General features: G+C 35.9%; 1 protein-coding gene across 1 annotated transcript in view; it reads left to right on the top strand.

Annotated features, from left to right (window-relative positions):
- Positions 1–3,091, top strand: part of FILIP1 (filamin A interacting protein 1) — a 197,601-nt gene extending 194,510 nt beyond the window's left edge. Inside the window, exon 7 of the mRNA XM_082633350.1 lies at positions 2,698–3,091. Within this exon, the coding sequence (XP_082489476.1) occupies positions 2,698–2,738 (41 nt within the window). The 3' untranslated portion in view covers positions 2,739–3,091. The remainder of the gene's footprint in view (positions 1–2,697) is intronic.
- The last annotated feature ends 13,861 nt before the right edge of the window (positions 3,092–16,952 follow it).

The raw sequence follows: 16,952 nt of genomic DNA, 5'->3' as shown, positions 1-16,952 counted from the left end.
ATATTTCAAATGATAGAGCCACTATCATATAGATCTTATCTCACCATCTTTAGAAACAAGATGAAATATGTCTCTATGTTATAAAATAAAATAACTTGGGCTTGTTTTACTTTAAGTAAATTTTATGTACATAAATACTAAACCCCATCTTTTATTATTGAAGTTGAATAAAATAAAATAAACTCTCTTATTTGGCATTGTCAAGTACTTGTGAGATAGTCTTTTTAGTAACATAATCTGATTAATAGCATTAATATATATATATCATGCATGGATTACCAGTTTGCTACCTTAAAAATAATAATAAGATGTAATGGTCCAACCAAGACATTGTTTCTATTTATGTACTCTTGCCATATGTATTTTCACCAAATACTAATTCTAAAAAGCTATTCTTATTATTTTTCTAAATTGGAATATAGTTGACTTACAATGTTGTGTTACTTTCTACTGTACAGCAAAGAGAATCAGTTATACATATACGTATATCCACTCTTTTTTAGATTCTTTTCTCATATAGGTCATTACAGAGTATTGAGCAGAGGTCCCTGTGCTATACAGTAGGTTCTTATTAGTTATCTATTTTATATATAGTTGTGTGTATATGTCACTCCCAATCTCCCAGTTTATCCCTCCCTCCCCCCTTCCCTCCTGGTAATCATAAAATTGTTTTCTACGTCTGTGACTCTATTTCTGTTTTGTAAATAAGTTTGTTTGTACCAGTTTTTTAGATTCCACCTATAGGTAATATCATATGATATTTGTCTTTCTCTGTCTGACTTACTTCACTCAGTATGACAGTCTCTAGATCCATCCATGTTGCTGCAAATGGCACAACTTCGTTTTCCTTTTTATGGCTGAGTAACAAATAGTCCATTGTATATATATACCACATCTTCTTTATGCATTCATCTGTCAGTGGACACGTAGGTTGCTTCCATGTCCTGGCTATTGTAAATAGTGCTGCAATGAACATTGGGGTGCATATATCTTAAAAAGTCATTATTATTACGGAAACTATAAAATGCTAGGATTAGGAGAAGGCAACTCTAGGAATTTAGAGGTTTGCACACTCAAGGGGAGAGAAGAAGGTACTGTAGTAAAATAATATTAGCCCTGCCAGGGATTTGAGAGATGATTTCTGATACCCTCATGTTGTAATGAGGAAACAAAGGCACAGGCATTCTGAATTACATGTACAATAAGAACAATTCTAGATTTCACTCTTTTAAATGTATGTTTCCTATGATCTCTTAAGGGAGGAAAATGGGGAAGATACTTTAATTCTATTAAGGAGGTTTGAGACCTACGTCTTTTCCCTCTTTGAAACCTACTATAGAAATTTTTAAAAAGAAAAAGTGTTGAGTGAGAAATAACATTTTAATGTGAGACCTTGATTTTTACCTGCATAATATTTTATTTAGTGTTTTTAGTTTTTACCTGAAGGTTTTGATACAATTTTAGGCCCCGAAAAAATTTGAGGCTAGAACAATTTTCCAAAGGTAAAACGAGATAATGATTTTTATGGGTTTCTGGCACAGTAAAAAATCATATCTGTGTCTTAAAAGCTTTTCAAAACCTTCATAGCTAGTTATTATTAAGTATATAAAACATTTATGTATTTACTTTATCTGTTTTATCCCAAATTCAATTCGGAAAGGTCAAGGGAAGGAATGGAAATATCTCCACCTAGTGGTCAGTGTGAAGTAAACCTCTAGGTCTATGACATAATGAGCTTTAATTAATGTTTACTTAGATATTTTATTAATTATCCATGTTAAAAAATGTAAATAGTAAGAATTTGAGACTAACATGAAAATAATAAGTGGAAATTTCCTGACGCTATTCATAAACATTGACATCAGTTGACCGGGAGGTAATACATTCTTCAGACAGAGAAACCATTTGAGGCTTAGTTATTTCTTTCCTCTGCTCTTTATCTCAGCAAAGGCAGGGCTCTGCTTCATTTTGCTCACCAATGTAGTTCCATGCCCAGCACAGTGATGGGCATGTAGTAGGGCCTCAATGACATAATGAAAAAAAAAAGATGATAAATGTTCACAAAGGCATAAAGGTTAAAAATGAAATCAATCAAATAAAAATAAATATTACTCATTGTGGCTGGTACTGTTCTAATTGTTATTTCTGAATCTATTTTTATTTACTTTTATAAAAATGAATTCAGATTTAAGAGCATATGCAGAATTATGCAAAAAGAAGCAGTCAGAGACAAAAATGAGTCATCTGTATTTAGTGACTTCTTGGGAATAATGAATATTTCCTTATTAAAACTCAAATCTACACCCATAAACAAATAAAAGTATGTGACTATCGTTCAGAACAGAAATTCTAGGCAATAGTCTGGTTTCCACTGTGGGGCTTGTATATAGTAATGACTGTCTTTGTGTTCAGTGCTTTGCTTGGGTAAAATCAATCGAATATTGTTAGAATATTAGACATGGTTTCTAAAAATCTTCAAGAATTTAGGGGTAAGGCTCCTATGTCAATATAAAGAACTTACCCAAGAATAGGAAAGATTTTCGGGAGAAGCTATTGGGCTCATGCACCTATTTTTGTTTGTTTTCTTGTTTAACACCTATGGTCTTTTAGTGAAATGATATGGTATTGACCCTCACATAAACTACTGATTTGAGTCTCAGTTTAATTGAAAATGCCGTATCTTTCTTCTCTTTGTAGAAAGCATCATCATCCACCAGTTACGTATGAACTCCAGATGAAATGGTAAACCGAGCACACACTGGGTGTGTGTACTTCTTCTGAATCCCTGTTGAATGGATAGTATTTCTCCAGCTCTCCACCATCACTAAGGTCCTCTATGCTACTGATCATGACTGGAAATAATTTTCTACTTCCAGTGAATTTTTTTGAGGATACAAATGTAAAAACTGAACATGGTGTTGCTGACAATATAAAAATACGTAGCATGAGAGCAATTCAATCTTCATGTCAAAATAAATTTCTCTTCCTTTTGCAAAGCTTTCAGGTCCATGGGCACATGCTGTGTAATTTATTTTTATAATACACTTTGTAATATGATTTTTTACTAAAGTGTTTCCTTTTTCATAGTCTATGGCACATGTATCTGTAGAATACACTGTCAGTTCTTCAAAGTATTGGTATTGGTGCATTCAAAATGGTAACCTATACTAATTTTCTTTCATCAATTTGTTATTTCTGAAAAAAAAAAAGGAAGTACAACACTCTACATATTTCCTGGGGTAAATTCAAGAGGTAAATCCAAAGTAGGAGATTCTGGAAGAGGTGTTATTATTGTTTGTACAGTGCCGTGGTTCTGATCATGGTTCAACACTAACAAATAACACTGACTTAAGAGCTTAATTTTAAATACTTAAGCCAGTTTTTAAAGTTGCTCTTTCTAGTGTTCTGTGCCCAAAACCCTGGATGAATTGGTTTTCATATGGAAGAAATTAATAGAAGGAGCTGTATGAGTTTAACCAGTAAGACTTACAGGAACACCTTCTACTGACAGTTCAATTATATTTCTGTTTGCATTGTTTACTTATATGTACAGGACTTATAATAAGGACTGTGATATCAGGATATTTCTCACAATCTACCCAAATGAAAGCCTGAAAATAAAAACTGACCTAGATGCTATCAGCATCTTTTTAAAATATAGTAGGAGAAATCCCAAGATAGATAACTTTTTTTTTTCTTGATAGCTAGGAGTTGGACAGGATTTCATAACCACATATAGGTTAGAGAATATATTCTTTAAAGATTCAAAGCAAACATACATTACTCAAATCTCAGTGTCAGACCTGCTGTTGAATTTAGCTTTATGTGAAAATATGCATCAGAAATCTACTTGAAACCCTAATAGTATAGGTTTTTTTTTTAAAAAAAAAGACTTTGCTAATATGGACATGTTTTCAATAAGGTCTTTAAAAAGATAACTGAAAGATAACTGAAGAGTTGACACATTTTCTAGGTGCAGAAATCATGTATCATGTCACTTTTCTGAGATTAAAGAAAGAATGCTTCTGAGTGTCACAAGGATAACTAGAAAGCACACAAGTAATACTATTGGCCCATTTCTCCAGTCCACAGCTTCATCCAGGTTCCTAAGGCCACAGAGGGAAATCCACACTGAATCTCTGGAACAGAAACATTAGGTTTTAAGGTATACCTTATGGAATTAGCACATCATATTCAGTAGCTATTATAAATTAAATAACTATATTTTATGTAAAATTAGTTTTGATTTTTGTAACTAAAAGAAATGCTACAGTAGGTTTGTCCTAGCATGAATGATTGTGAATGCATCACAGACCTGCAAGGCTTTCATTACTGATTAAAAACACTAGAGTGTGTATGTGTGAAGATTTAAAAAATTATTATGGGTTTTGATTTCTGAAAATGTTTCTGAACTGTAAAGACAATTTCAATGAGAAAAGGGTTTTATTTAGTATTGTTGTATTTTTTGACTCACAGTTAAGTTCCCTATTTGCCAATGCTTATACTTCTGATGGCAAAAATATTCTGATGTATCACAAACTAGCATCTGACACAAATAACTTTCTGAACATGTGGGAATTTTATTACACTAAGAGTGAACAGGCTAGAGGATAAAACTTTAAATACTTTTTGACTTTAATTTAAAATATTACAAATAATTTATATATATTTGGATCGAAAGTTTTTGTTTCTCCTGCATTTATAATGAAATTTGGTACTTGCAAAGCAGAGTGAGGGTGATGGTATGATCCAAGTCATTCAGATGGATACAGAGCTCTTTTCTGCCTCTGCTATGGTTAAGTCCTTTCTTTAAACTCTAATGGAATCTGAGTGACAGATGAGTAAAATTAACCTAAATTAATAAAAAAATTGTCTTTATATAAAATAATAGAATATTAAAAATTAACAGAAAACAGAAAACACCAAATAGTCATATCCTTATCTAATGAGTAAACAAACAAGATCATAAATAGTCATATTCCAATATCAACATCCAATTGAAAAAATTGCCTCCCATGTGCAATCCTGGCACCATCCCAGACTCACATGATTTCTATATCTTTTGTTATAAGCAAATCTCCAATCATCAGTATGAATGAGAATCAGTTTTGAATGGAATAATTAGGTTTTCTGAAATATAGTCATAATCAGTGTTTCCAGGTTAAGGCATATAATTGAACTAATCCATTATGTTGCCCTTTTCTTTTTGAGAGGAGAATGTTTTTTGAAGGTATCTTCTACAAAGATTTTTTTTCAAGTATGTCATAAAATATTAGGGTTTGATGAAGTTAGTGGTAGAGGAAACATTCCAGATATTAGATGCCTGGAATGGCCACAAAATGTGCAGAATGAACTGCATCTTAGGACAACAATTTGAAAAAAAATCATGGTGTGGACTATCTAGCTTAAACATTAACAGAGACACCAACACTACTGAAATAATTCACAGCTTCTAAAAACCAGTGATGAAGAGCAAATGGTGTATCAGACAATGCATTTAATATGTTTGTGCCTTTTCTATTTATACTGTGGTTGAATTTTCCTGGAAATAAATAAAAAACATAGCAAAAGTAGGGTGTGTTCGTGAATTTGATGAGCAACAATTCTAAAAACAACAAAAATGAAAGACGGAGGTTTTAAGAAAACATATCTGGCATCTGAGGCCTATATGCCCCTCCGGACTCCCCTGTTTATGCCTCTGCTAAAAATACTAATTAGAAGGCAAAAAGGAAAAATGACAAAAATTGTTGTAACAAATTCATAAAAATTGGGAGAGTTTCATGGAATTAATTTTGCTTAGTGACCACTAAAATTTTATTTTCTTAAATTTTCAGCATTTACTCCATAACTAAATGATGAAAACTGTGTTTGTTACTTAGGGAAAATGCCGTAGATTCATAAATTTACACAGAAATGTTTATAGGTGCCATGACATGATTCATTTATTTTCTGGTGTTGTTTTCTTTTTGTTTGTTTATGTTATTTGGGTAATTTTACCTCACCATTCACAGATTTTGTTATTTTAACAATTCAGATCTGTATTTCTTTAGATTTTGCTTTAAAAATATCAGATGTTAGCTCTTCCAGTGTAAGAGACTTACAATGTGATCAGGTATTCTTAGAAGTCTTGCAAGGTTTAATGGATTTTCAAAAGCAAAAGACTGCATTGAAAAATTTTGGAGCTACATTCTATTTTCACAGCATTCTCAATTTTGTTTCTTTTAAGTTTTATTAAATCTGTGAGAAGTTTATTATTTTTCACTACAGCCGAGTGAATTTATGGATATGTACTTGTTTTTTCTATGAATGTAATATCCTACTTTCAGTTCTTCACAGGCTATTGAAATTATTTAACCAATTAAGACATTCTCTGTATTATTTCCAAAGCCAACTATGTTTATCAAAATCTCACCAGAGTGAGAAAAATAACAATTGTGATATGAAAGCACTGTGCAATATTCTTTTTTGAGTTGGAACATAATATTCATCAAATTAAAATCATTTAAAATGAGTATTCAACTTTCTTTTTACTTAAAATTGTTTGCTTTAAAATAGTTTTCCCTTCTGCATTTTGTATTTTCTTTAAAATATGGTGTTTTTCCACTGTGAATATGCAGAAGTGGTACAGCAGATCTGCCAAAATGAGAGATGCTTTTCCTTGGAGTTACATCATAGTTTGATTCCTTAGTGAGATGAAAACTGCAAGACACCAAGAGACGCAGCTGCTTGCAGGGCTTCCCTCGCCCCTCTAGCCTCCCCAAATGCTTTGTCCATCAACATTCAGATATTTCCCACTGCGTTCCTCTGTCAATCTAAAGGGAGATTACTCAGTAGAGTGAACGCTCCTGAAGTTTTCCAGCAGCCCTCAGCCAGCCTCTACATGGGCAGTTGGGTAATGGTTTCAGCTGAGTGTTCTGGGGGTGACTGTGGGGTTGTGCTCTGATCTCTTTTATTTGTCAGCCTTGTTCCAGAAAAGGTGGTCCATTGCCATAGCCAATCCGAATGTATCTTTGCCTTACTGGAGACAAAGGAATAGGTTTCTCCTATTATTTAAAGATACACATATCCAAAAAGCAGGCAAGGCTGATGTCTACCCAAAGATGCCTTCCACAGGAAAGCTACAGATGTTAGGGGTCTTGCCCATAATTGCAGCTCTTTGGCTTCTCTTCTTGGAGGAGTGGAGCCATTTGGGATACATGGTTTAAGAGCACTATTATTTCATGACTTCCTGGGAGAAGGGTTCTCAGGCTTTCCATCATATACGTTCAAATGGATTATTGCCTTAGAATCCTGGACTAGAGTCACTTTTAGTGAGGACAGACTCTTCCCCCAGGTAGAGAAACCGGAGCAACTTCTCTGGGCCCCATGTTTGCTGGCAATAGGGCACACTGCACCAAACTCTTTTCTTTTTCTGAATGTCATTAAAGTCTGTTTTTGTAATTTGTATTCAATGAATCCCAAGGAACGTATGAAAAATGTCAAACACTGATGTCTGTCTTCAGCTGGGGCAACGCCAGGGACTGCATGGTCCCAGGCACAGCAATCTGATCCACAGATGATGGTAGGAACCCAGTTCCCTGCAGTTCCCAGATCATTTTTTTTTTTTAAGATAATCAGACCTCCTTTAGTTTTCCCTGGCATTATTACCAGCATCTCTTTCAGAGATAGGTATCTCTAAGAGTAAAATAATTTTCTTCTTTGTCTTCAGGAGTCCATTTGTCCCATTCTGCCTTATATTGACCGGCATTGGTGTAAAACGCTGTCTCCCTAGTTTGACTGTAAGCTTCTCAGAGGCAGGACTTGCATATTCCTCACAGTGAGTAGCATATACTGGATAAATGTTTGCAAAAGGCAATATAATTCCTTCTTCCAGCCGCTCTGTCTCCTAATCCTCACAGAAGTTTTCCATGACCATAAACACATCCTCAGTTTTGGTCTTTCTGACTCTTACTCCCATCGCTTTCTCCTCCTTGAGAACAAGGTATATGCATAGTCAACATGGCAGGGTGTTTTATGGGCACTTAATTATTGACTCCTAATCCCAAAGGGTTGCTCCTTTAGCAGGGTGTTCCATGCCAGATCTTCCTCACCAAATTGACCTGCCTGGTGATTCTACCCCTGCAGAAGCCTCTGTACCCATTGAAGGTTTCAGATGCAGAGTATCTGGATTTAACAAGAGAAAACTCTCAATAATCACTGATTCTAAGGGAAGATATGCTCTCTGCAAGGACAAAGGGCGCTCATCTTCTCAGATCACCATATGGTCTGTGCTATCATAACAAGAGAGCTGTGGTCGGTCATTTTTGATTCACAAAGAGGCTAAGCACCGGTTCCCACATAGAGCCCTGGTGCAAGTAGGCAGTGGGACAAATGGACTACATAAGCTAACAAACTGAGCATCTCCCTGAGGTAGAAGGAACCAGAGATCTCTGTTTCTAGGGCAATGGCAACCTGCTAAGGTCTTGCTTGAGAAAAAGAACATGATCAACCAGGGTATATGGTTTTGCAAATTATTAATAATAAGTGTAGTATAAGGTTCAACTTTCTCTATGTCCCTTTAATTTTGATTCTCTTCTCTCCTATGTAGAGAACCACAATATCACTTAGACCTTAGGACCAATTTCCTCACAATTTAGTTTTTGACATCATAAAGAGGGTAAGGTGTGGTACCTCCCTAGACCCTCTATAAGTCCCTGTGCACACATTTTATATGGCACTGACCTCATTATATTTCAATTGTTTGTTGGCAAATTGTCTTTCTCATGGAGTAAGGAAAGTCTCTTTCCTCCATGGCCCTTCCCCTTTTAAAAATAATTTCACTGTTACACATGTCAGTTGGCTGTCAAACAAGAAATTGCAACATTGTATTTGAAAGGAAAACCTTATCTATAATTGATGGCACCTCTAATAGATAAATGATGGAAAACTATATGCCATGGTATGTAATTGACTGAGGTTCTATACAGAGGAAGTTATGAAGTCTGAGGTCTCATTGGAGTTATGTTCTTTCATTTAAAGAAAGTGTGGAATTATGAGAAATGAAACCTTATTTCCTTCCCAAAACAAAGTTCTTAGACTGTCTACTAAGGAACTTTGGTGTCATTGTCTTTCCTCTAATGAGATTAACCATTAAAATATCTTGCTTGACTTGTATTTCTGATTACTGACTGTGGTTATTTGTGAACTTGTAAAATCTGCATCACAACACCAATGACCTCAGGCTCATCAGAGAATCTCAGTGTGAGAACAAAAGGATTTTCTTAAATGCCTAACTGAAAAAGTTTAATAAATACACTACATAAAAATCAGGAAAAGGTCAACTTTAAAATCAACTAGGATCAATCTCTGATGCAATAAATACAAGAAATCAAATTTATTATACAGTAGATGAAAAATTAATCAATAGTCAATCTAAGAAAAAAATGGTAAATTTTATTTGAGCCAATCTGAGAATTATAACCTGGGAGGCAATCTTTTAGAAAACGCTGAGGACTCTTCCATCTGTTAGAGGTCAAAGTACAGTCACATAAGTTTTTGAGACAACGGGTTATATGTCAAATGATGTACAGTATTGCCAGTTTATACAATCCAGATCTGCTCGTACAAAGGGAGTAGTGGATCATCCTGACCTTTTACAAGATTAAGAGGGAGGGAAGCTTGTTTCTTAAGGAAGTCTGATTCATGCAGATGCACAACACACACTGAAGGGGAGGGAGGAGGCCCAAACAGGCAGAGAAAAATTTTATATTCAAATTTTTCTTGTCTTGCCATAAAATATGAATTTTATTTCATCAATTTCCCCTTTTTGATCATTAATCTTTTGATGGAAAGCATTAGGTGATCAAACATTTGGTCCCTTGATGCCAGGATGGTTGCTTACATGCTCTGGGTCTATCATGTCCCTTGATGTTAGGTCTTAATAGCCTGGTTCTTTCTTTCCTTTTAGGGGGTTGTACTAGTAAGATGTCTGGCAAGAACTAATAATAAATTCCAAGTTGTCCAGTAGGACTTATGCCAATTTTACCTCATATGTGCATTTTGAATGTTCATTAATTTATTGAGAACTGTGGATGTGATCAGTAGTTTTAAGTTGTCTAGATATCATTATCTTAGTAGAAGTAGGTAATATACAGCACAAAAGGGGCAAGAAGCTGCCAATTTATAAGTTGCACAAACTGTAATCAAAATTGCCAATAGAAGTAATGATGTCATTACGTAAATATTTAAGCCAAGATCCTTCTAAATCAAACCATTTTCCTAATATTCCCCTAAAATGGGAAGAGGATCATTCAGAGCAGAAATTTGATTCTTCATATGTATCATAAGATGAGTTACATCAGAAGACACATCAGGTATAAAAATGCAAGAGGGAAGAGATATGGGAACATATGTATATGTATAATTGATTCACTTTGTTATAAAGCAGAAACTAACACACCATTGTAAAGCAATTATACTCCAATAAAGATGTTTAAAAAAATAAACAAACACAAACAAACCCCAAAATTCAGTATGCATTATATCACAAGTTCCCCATTGGGAAGCAGTTAGAATATCAAGGACTATGTGATTTTGTAAGACCACTTTCCTCATTATGGAGACTTCAGAACTGAGCAAGCTATTGGCCTGATGACTATCATTTAAAGTTTGCTAAGTAAATTTTGTTAAAACTACTATGTGATTAATGATATCTTCTACTCCAAGTAAAGAAATGAATACACTGGCCAAATGGTCATACCATTGGAAAACTGATTGAAACCCAGCATGCTCACATTAAAAGCAGATTGACAGGGGCTGTTTCCAAGGCTACACACAGGTGATCTTGAGCCCAAAAGAAACCAACTGTGCATCTTCCTAACCAACCTGGGGAGAGCCAAGGCCATAAACTTGTTCCACAAATCCATTGGTCCCATTAGGAGCCACCCAATATTTAACATCTAACGAAAAGGAGTATTTATGGCCAGGTTCAGAGGAGGTGTCATTAAATTGGCCAGGTAAGAAGATCCAACTTGGTAATATTGGCAGTAATGGTAGCTTGCATGGTTTCTTTCTTTTAAAATAAAATTTCTAAGGACCATCCAATTAGAGCTTTGGAGAGAACTACCAAGGTAATCTAGGAGTACTGGAAGTAGGTAATTGGCCACAAACCCAGCAACTAGGTTAATTTTTTGAAACTTGCAAATGAGTGAGCCCAAGGAATAAATACATTTGGTTCATAAGCAAAATACAGTCCTGGTCCAGTATCTTGGGTCAGCTGTCTACTTCAGATGTCATCTTCATCTCGTCCTGGTCTGGTAGTGCTGGTCTAAGTTAGTCAATTTTGGGTGTCAGAAATAGGATTTCAGCTTATTCAGGAAACAAGGCCTAATATGGCCCCCTCCAACCTGGCTGTAAAGAGTCCTTTATCTGATGTCTTTTCCAGTATGCATAATCTTCTGGTTGTAGGTCACGGGGCATCTGATCTTCATCCAAAGATAGATTACTGTGATAAGCTTCAGAAACAAACTTCACAGTAATGCAACATAGAAACAAGGAGCCATCTGAAAAAGTACGTCATTGGTAGTAAATATAAAAAACCCTCAAAGACCTAGAATTTAATGTCCACTGAAACATAATTTTTTTCTCTCTAAAATTATCGTTATTTTTATCAAATGTAGCCAAATTAAGACTAATTTATTTGCAAAATAAGTCTGGTTTCAATAAATTTGGCCTAATTATTTACACAAGTGTAATTGATCATATAGGCTCTTTTAAGTTGGCTGTGCTGGAAATTTTTATAAGGAATCTCAAATTAAACTTTTAAAAGGCATCAAGGCCGGGAAAGCCATGTCAAGGGCTTGCCATCAGATTCTGCCTGCAACATCTATAGACTCCAGTGTATTCCTCTCTTCTCAAGGTCCCCAAAATATCTCGAGATTCCTGCACCTGCCAGGAGGTGGCCTTTCTTATCCACCTGATAAGGCTGCTGGGAACCTAAGAGTCTCCAATTTCTGGAGAGAACAGGTAGAGAGAAAAGATAAATGTTAAATGATAAATTCTACTTATAAAGGTATAATTTACCAAATTGCTATGTTATAATTATAGCTTGAGGGGAAGGGTTTCCTTATATCTGGAAAATACAGATTAAACACCAGTAATATTTCAGATAAAAAAACAAAAAAATTATAACCATATTCATCAGCTCCCTCAGTCCTATGTAACTAAGCCCTGATCTTAATATTCTGTTAAGAGTTTTATGAAGCCATCAGCTTTTCTATTAGAATTGTTTAATTTCTTACCCAGTTCAGAAGTATGATCTAAAAGTTATCAGAAGCCTGTATTCGTCAAAAAGTCCTTTCTATGAATCTTCTTGAAGACAAAGCATTTCTTTTGCAAAAGCATTAGAGTACATCAATAACTATCTATAAATGACAGAAGACTTAAAAATGCAAGGTTAGAGACCTGATTACAATGCAGTTGACAAAGAAAGCTGGTTATTGTTGAGGCAAACAACATTTAGATAATAACTAGAGTGATTACTGATAACATTTTACTAGGATGTAGTCAACTTTTAGAAATTTCATATAATCTCTAGGACATTCATAATAATGACATTTACCCATACAATATAACCTAAGAAGGTTTATTAGCACTCATTGGACAATGTTTGTCATGTAATTTAACATACCAAATAAGTCCAGTTAGTTTAATACCATTCCTTGGTAAGGAGAGAAAACAATTCTCTTGAGGTGTTCCAGGGGCCCTTTAGAAAGCATCAAAGGTAGCTAGAGGTCAAACAAATTTCAATTAGAATTTGATCTTTGGGAAGTTTCAAAAATATCAAAAAGGTTTCAAAACACTTAGTCAAATAAGATCATAGGTCACTGTGGATCAATACTTATTCGCTTAACCAAAGCAACAATAAAAGATTTCAAAAGCTAGTAAAGTTATAACACATAACTTAAAAGGTAAAGAAACTTTACAATCTGCTATCAATCTGTCATCTCATTTACATACGATTTACTTAAAAGGTTCATCATTCAAGTTATTTCTCTTGTTGACAAATATTGTAACAGGAATAATAAGATCTTATTTGACTTCTGGTAAACCTAGCTAGGTATGATACAAGTATTATACTTAATGTTGATGACTCTAAAGACCTGTCTGTATTAATTAAATTGACAACTTAAACTTGTTTTCATGCATTAATCATTAATCTTAGATATTGTGATCTTGAAGTTCATTTGGGTTAGTTTTTTTTTAATATTTCTGAGTATATTAGCACTTAATTTTCTTCAAGCCAATTAAATAGAGCTCTTTTACAAATTAATTCTGGCAATACTACACATCTATAACACACATATACAGATAATAATGTGGAGGTGAAAAAAAAGTTACGTGGGTAAAGCAGCTACTATGATGGCAGAGCATAGGAGATGGAAGGGAACTGGAAGGATATCAAGGAATCTAGAAAAGTCATTTCATCTATTTGGACCTCATCTGAAAAGGTAAGTTTTAGATTAAAAATCTAAGGAAGTTTTCAGTTCTACAAGGGTTGCCAAACCTCCCAAATTCAGACTTGGGCATCTGATGTGCAGCCAAAACCAACCACTGAGACACTGGTGTGTGTAGATAGAGGAAGGTTTATTTCATTTAGCCGAAGCGAGAAGACTAGAGAGCAAGACCTCTCGGCTCCATCTTAACAAAGAAGCTAAAGTGGGGAGTTTTATGCAGTTAGGGGGCAAGAGAGAGGAGGCTTCAGGGAACTGACGGGGAAATCTTCCTTCAGTCTCAGAAAACACTTGGTGCAGCCAGACTTCTGGGTGGCAGCAGCTGGTCATATCTTCCTTAAGGTCAGCCATTTCTTCTGCAACACGAACTCATGAATTCTCCTTGTGACCCTGGAGTTATCTCCTCCTGCCTGACCAAGAAATAGTACTTCAGCATCTAAAAATTATATCATGAGAACAAGTGGTGCTGGGCAGGGAGCAGGCGGTCAACATGTGTGAACAAACAAGGCTTAATCAGAATTTAAATTGTTTGATTCCAGTTGCTAAAATGTTAGAGGGTACTAAAATCACAAGGGGCCCAGACACACAGGTCTATATTTCAGTCAAAATGGACTTTTTATAAGAAAAAAAGAGACAAGGAGTTAAATAATCTTTCCTATGAACAAACAGTACTAAAGAAAAAGGAAACAGGGCTTCCCTGGTGGCGCAGTGGTTGACAGTCCGCCTGCCGATGCAGGGTACACGGGTTTGTGCCCCGGTCCGGGAGGATCCCACGTGCCGCGGAGCGGCTGGGCCCATGAGCCATGGCCGCTGAGCCTGCGCGTCCGGAGCCTGTGCTCCGCAACGGGAGAGGCCACAACAGTGAGAGGCCCGCGTACCGTAAATAAATAAATAAATAAATAAATAAATAAATAAATAAATAGAAAGGAAAAAACGAAAAAGGAAACAGTATATCAGAAAAAGTATATCATGATCACTCAGATCACTAGAACAATAAAAATCTGAAAGCAAAATAATTGACCATTCTCACAGAATGCTGGAACGGCAAACCACTTAAGGAACTATCGCATTTAGTGGGTATAATGATGTAGGCAGAAATGGGGAGAGAAAACTTGCCTTATGCTTTATATTTTTGCATTATGCCTGATGTTGTTTATATACATTTACCAGTCAACAGAACTCAGCAAAACGCTTCTCCGTTAACTTTGATAGGTGAACGTTTTCCACTTGTGCCTGAGGTTGAAAGGAAATTTACATAGATCAAAACATATAGACATACTTATGTTACCAGTGCTGTGCTAAGAATTTGAGAGATGATGACATCACATAAGCAAGTGAATTATCTGCCAGATAAATAGTAGATTGACTCACCTCCTGAGACTTGTAGTCATTTTGAAAATACATTTAATTATAAATTATGAGGCCCAAACACTGTTTTAGTTCCCCTTCCCTTAGCTCACCTTCCAAAAGGAGTAACTATAGACAAAGACTTAAAGAAAATAAATGTTGGGTATTTTTTTCAAATGATGTGACTTACTCTCTGCTCTGGATTTCAAAGATGCCAATTTAATGTGGGTTATATATAATTAAAAATTTTTTTTTTACAAATATATACTTATTGCAGAAATTTTGGAAAATACAAGATTGCAAAGTAGAGAATAAACATTCTCCATCTGGTCACTGGAAGTTACCACTATTTACTTTTTAGATGGGCTTTATACTACATACCTATGCTACTTTGGTATTATGATTTAGTCACTTTTTGTATCATGAGTATTTCCTTGGGTCATTAAATACTTGGTAGTTTTAAAGTGTCTGCACAGAATCTTATTTTATAATAATGCCATACTTTCTTGAGGTTTTTTGAATTATCCAAAGTAAAAAAGAACTGGCTATTGAAAACTGGCAGGTGTGTAGCAGTTGAATAATGCTGGTTAGCCGTTAAGGTGGCGTGTTGCAGTGCAGAGTGTTTCCTGTTTTCTCCTGATTGCTCGTGTGTAAAGATGCCTTGTCGAGCAGAAACAAATGGCTGTCCAGTTTATTAAAATGCCTGACAGCTGCACTTCCAGTCACCTGGGCCTTGAATATAAATAACAGAGCATACAGCGAGCACATCTAGCGATGATAAATACACCTTTTATTTTTCTTCCTCTCTCCCCCCAAAATGGTAAATCTGATCATCTTCACACATGAACTTAAAATATGGAAAATGTTAAGGAAGCAAACAGATGGCTCGTAACTTTGTAAGTACTTATAATATGGTGTATCTTCTTGCTCATGAATATTCTGTACTATAACCATTGTTTCTGTAGTTCAATTAAAATGTTTTCCTGGTGTTAGCTTTAAAAAAAAAAAGTAAAATAAAGAGCTACAGCTTATTACAAAATACTTCTTAACGACCTGAATAGACATTTTTCCAAAGAAGACATACAGATGGCCAACTGGCACATGAAAAGATGTTCAACATTGTGAATCATCAGAGAAATGCAAATCAAAACCACAATGAGCTATCACCTCACACCTGTCAGAATGGCCATCATCAAAAAGAACACAAATAACAAATGTTGGCAAGGATGTGGAGAAAAGGGAAGCTTCCTGCACTGTTAGTGGAAACGTAAACTGGTGCATCCACTGTGGAAAACAGCATGGAGGTTTCTCAAAAAGTTAAAAATAGATATACGATATGACCCAGCAATTCCACTCCTGAGTATATATTTCCCCCAAATGAAAACACTAATTTGAAAAGATACATGCACCCCTGATGTGCAGAGCAGCGTTATTTACAATTATGTACCAAGTTGTAGACACAACCTAAGTATCCATCAACACATGAATGGATAAAGAACAGGTGGTATATATAAAATGGAATACTACTCAGCCATAAAAAAGAATGGAATTTTACCATTTACAACACCATGGATGGACTTGGAGGGTATGTTGCTAATTAAAATAAGTCAGACAGAGAAAGACAATACTGCGTAATATTGCTTATATGTGGAACTTAAACGATAAAACAAACTAGTTAATATAACAAAAAGAAGCAGACTCAGATAGCATAGAAAACAAACTAGTTTGTTATCAGTGGGGAGAGGGAAAGGGGGGAAGGGCCGGCAGCTGCGTGAGAACCGAAGCTTCCGCGAGCGGAGCGAAGACGCGCCTGTGGCGCAATGGCCGAGGCCTCTTCGCCCCACTCAGCCGGGGCCTCGCAGGGGCCAACGCAGCTTCACGCTCTAGGGACAGACGCCCTCACTTTGTCGTCACAGGGCCGATGATCAGGGGGCGTCCGCCTTCTCCCTCCCCCTTCTACCGTCCTCCCTTTTCCCCTCCCCTCGTCCCTCAGGATTCTCCCTCCTTCCTCTCTCCCTCCCTCTGGCGTCCCCAGCCGAGTCCCGCTTCCGGTCGGCGGCAGTCTGCGGAAGGATGTCCCGCCTCTTCCGCCTTTACAGCCGAGGTGGCGGCTGC

The sequence above is a fragment of the Mesoplodon mirus genome, assembly GCF_964341445.2.
Source record: "Mesoplodon mirus genome assembly, chromosome: 10".
Lineage (NCBI taxonomy): Eukaryota > Metazoa > Chordata > Mammalia > Artiodactyla > Ziphiidae > Mesoplodon > Mesoplodon mirus.
The sequence above is the reverse complement of the archived record's forward strand: the minus strand, read 5'-3'. Positions and strand labels throughout refer to the sequence as shown.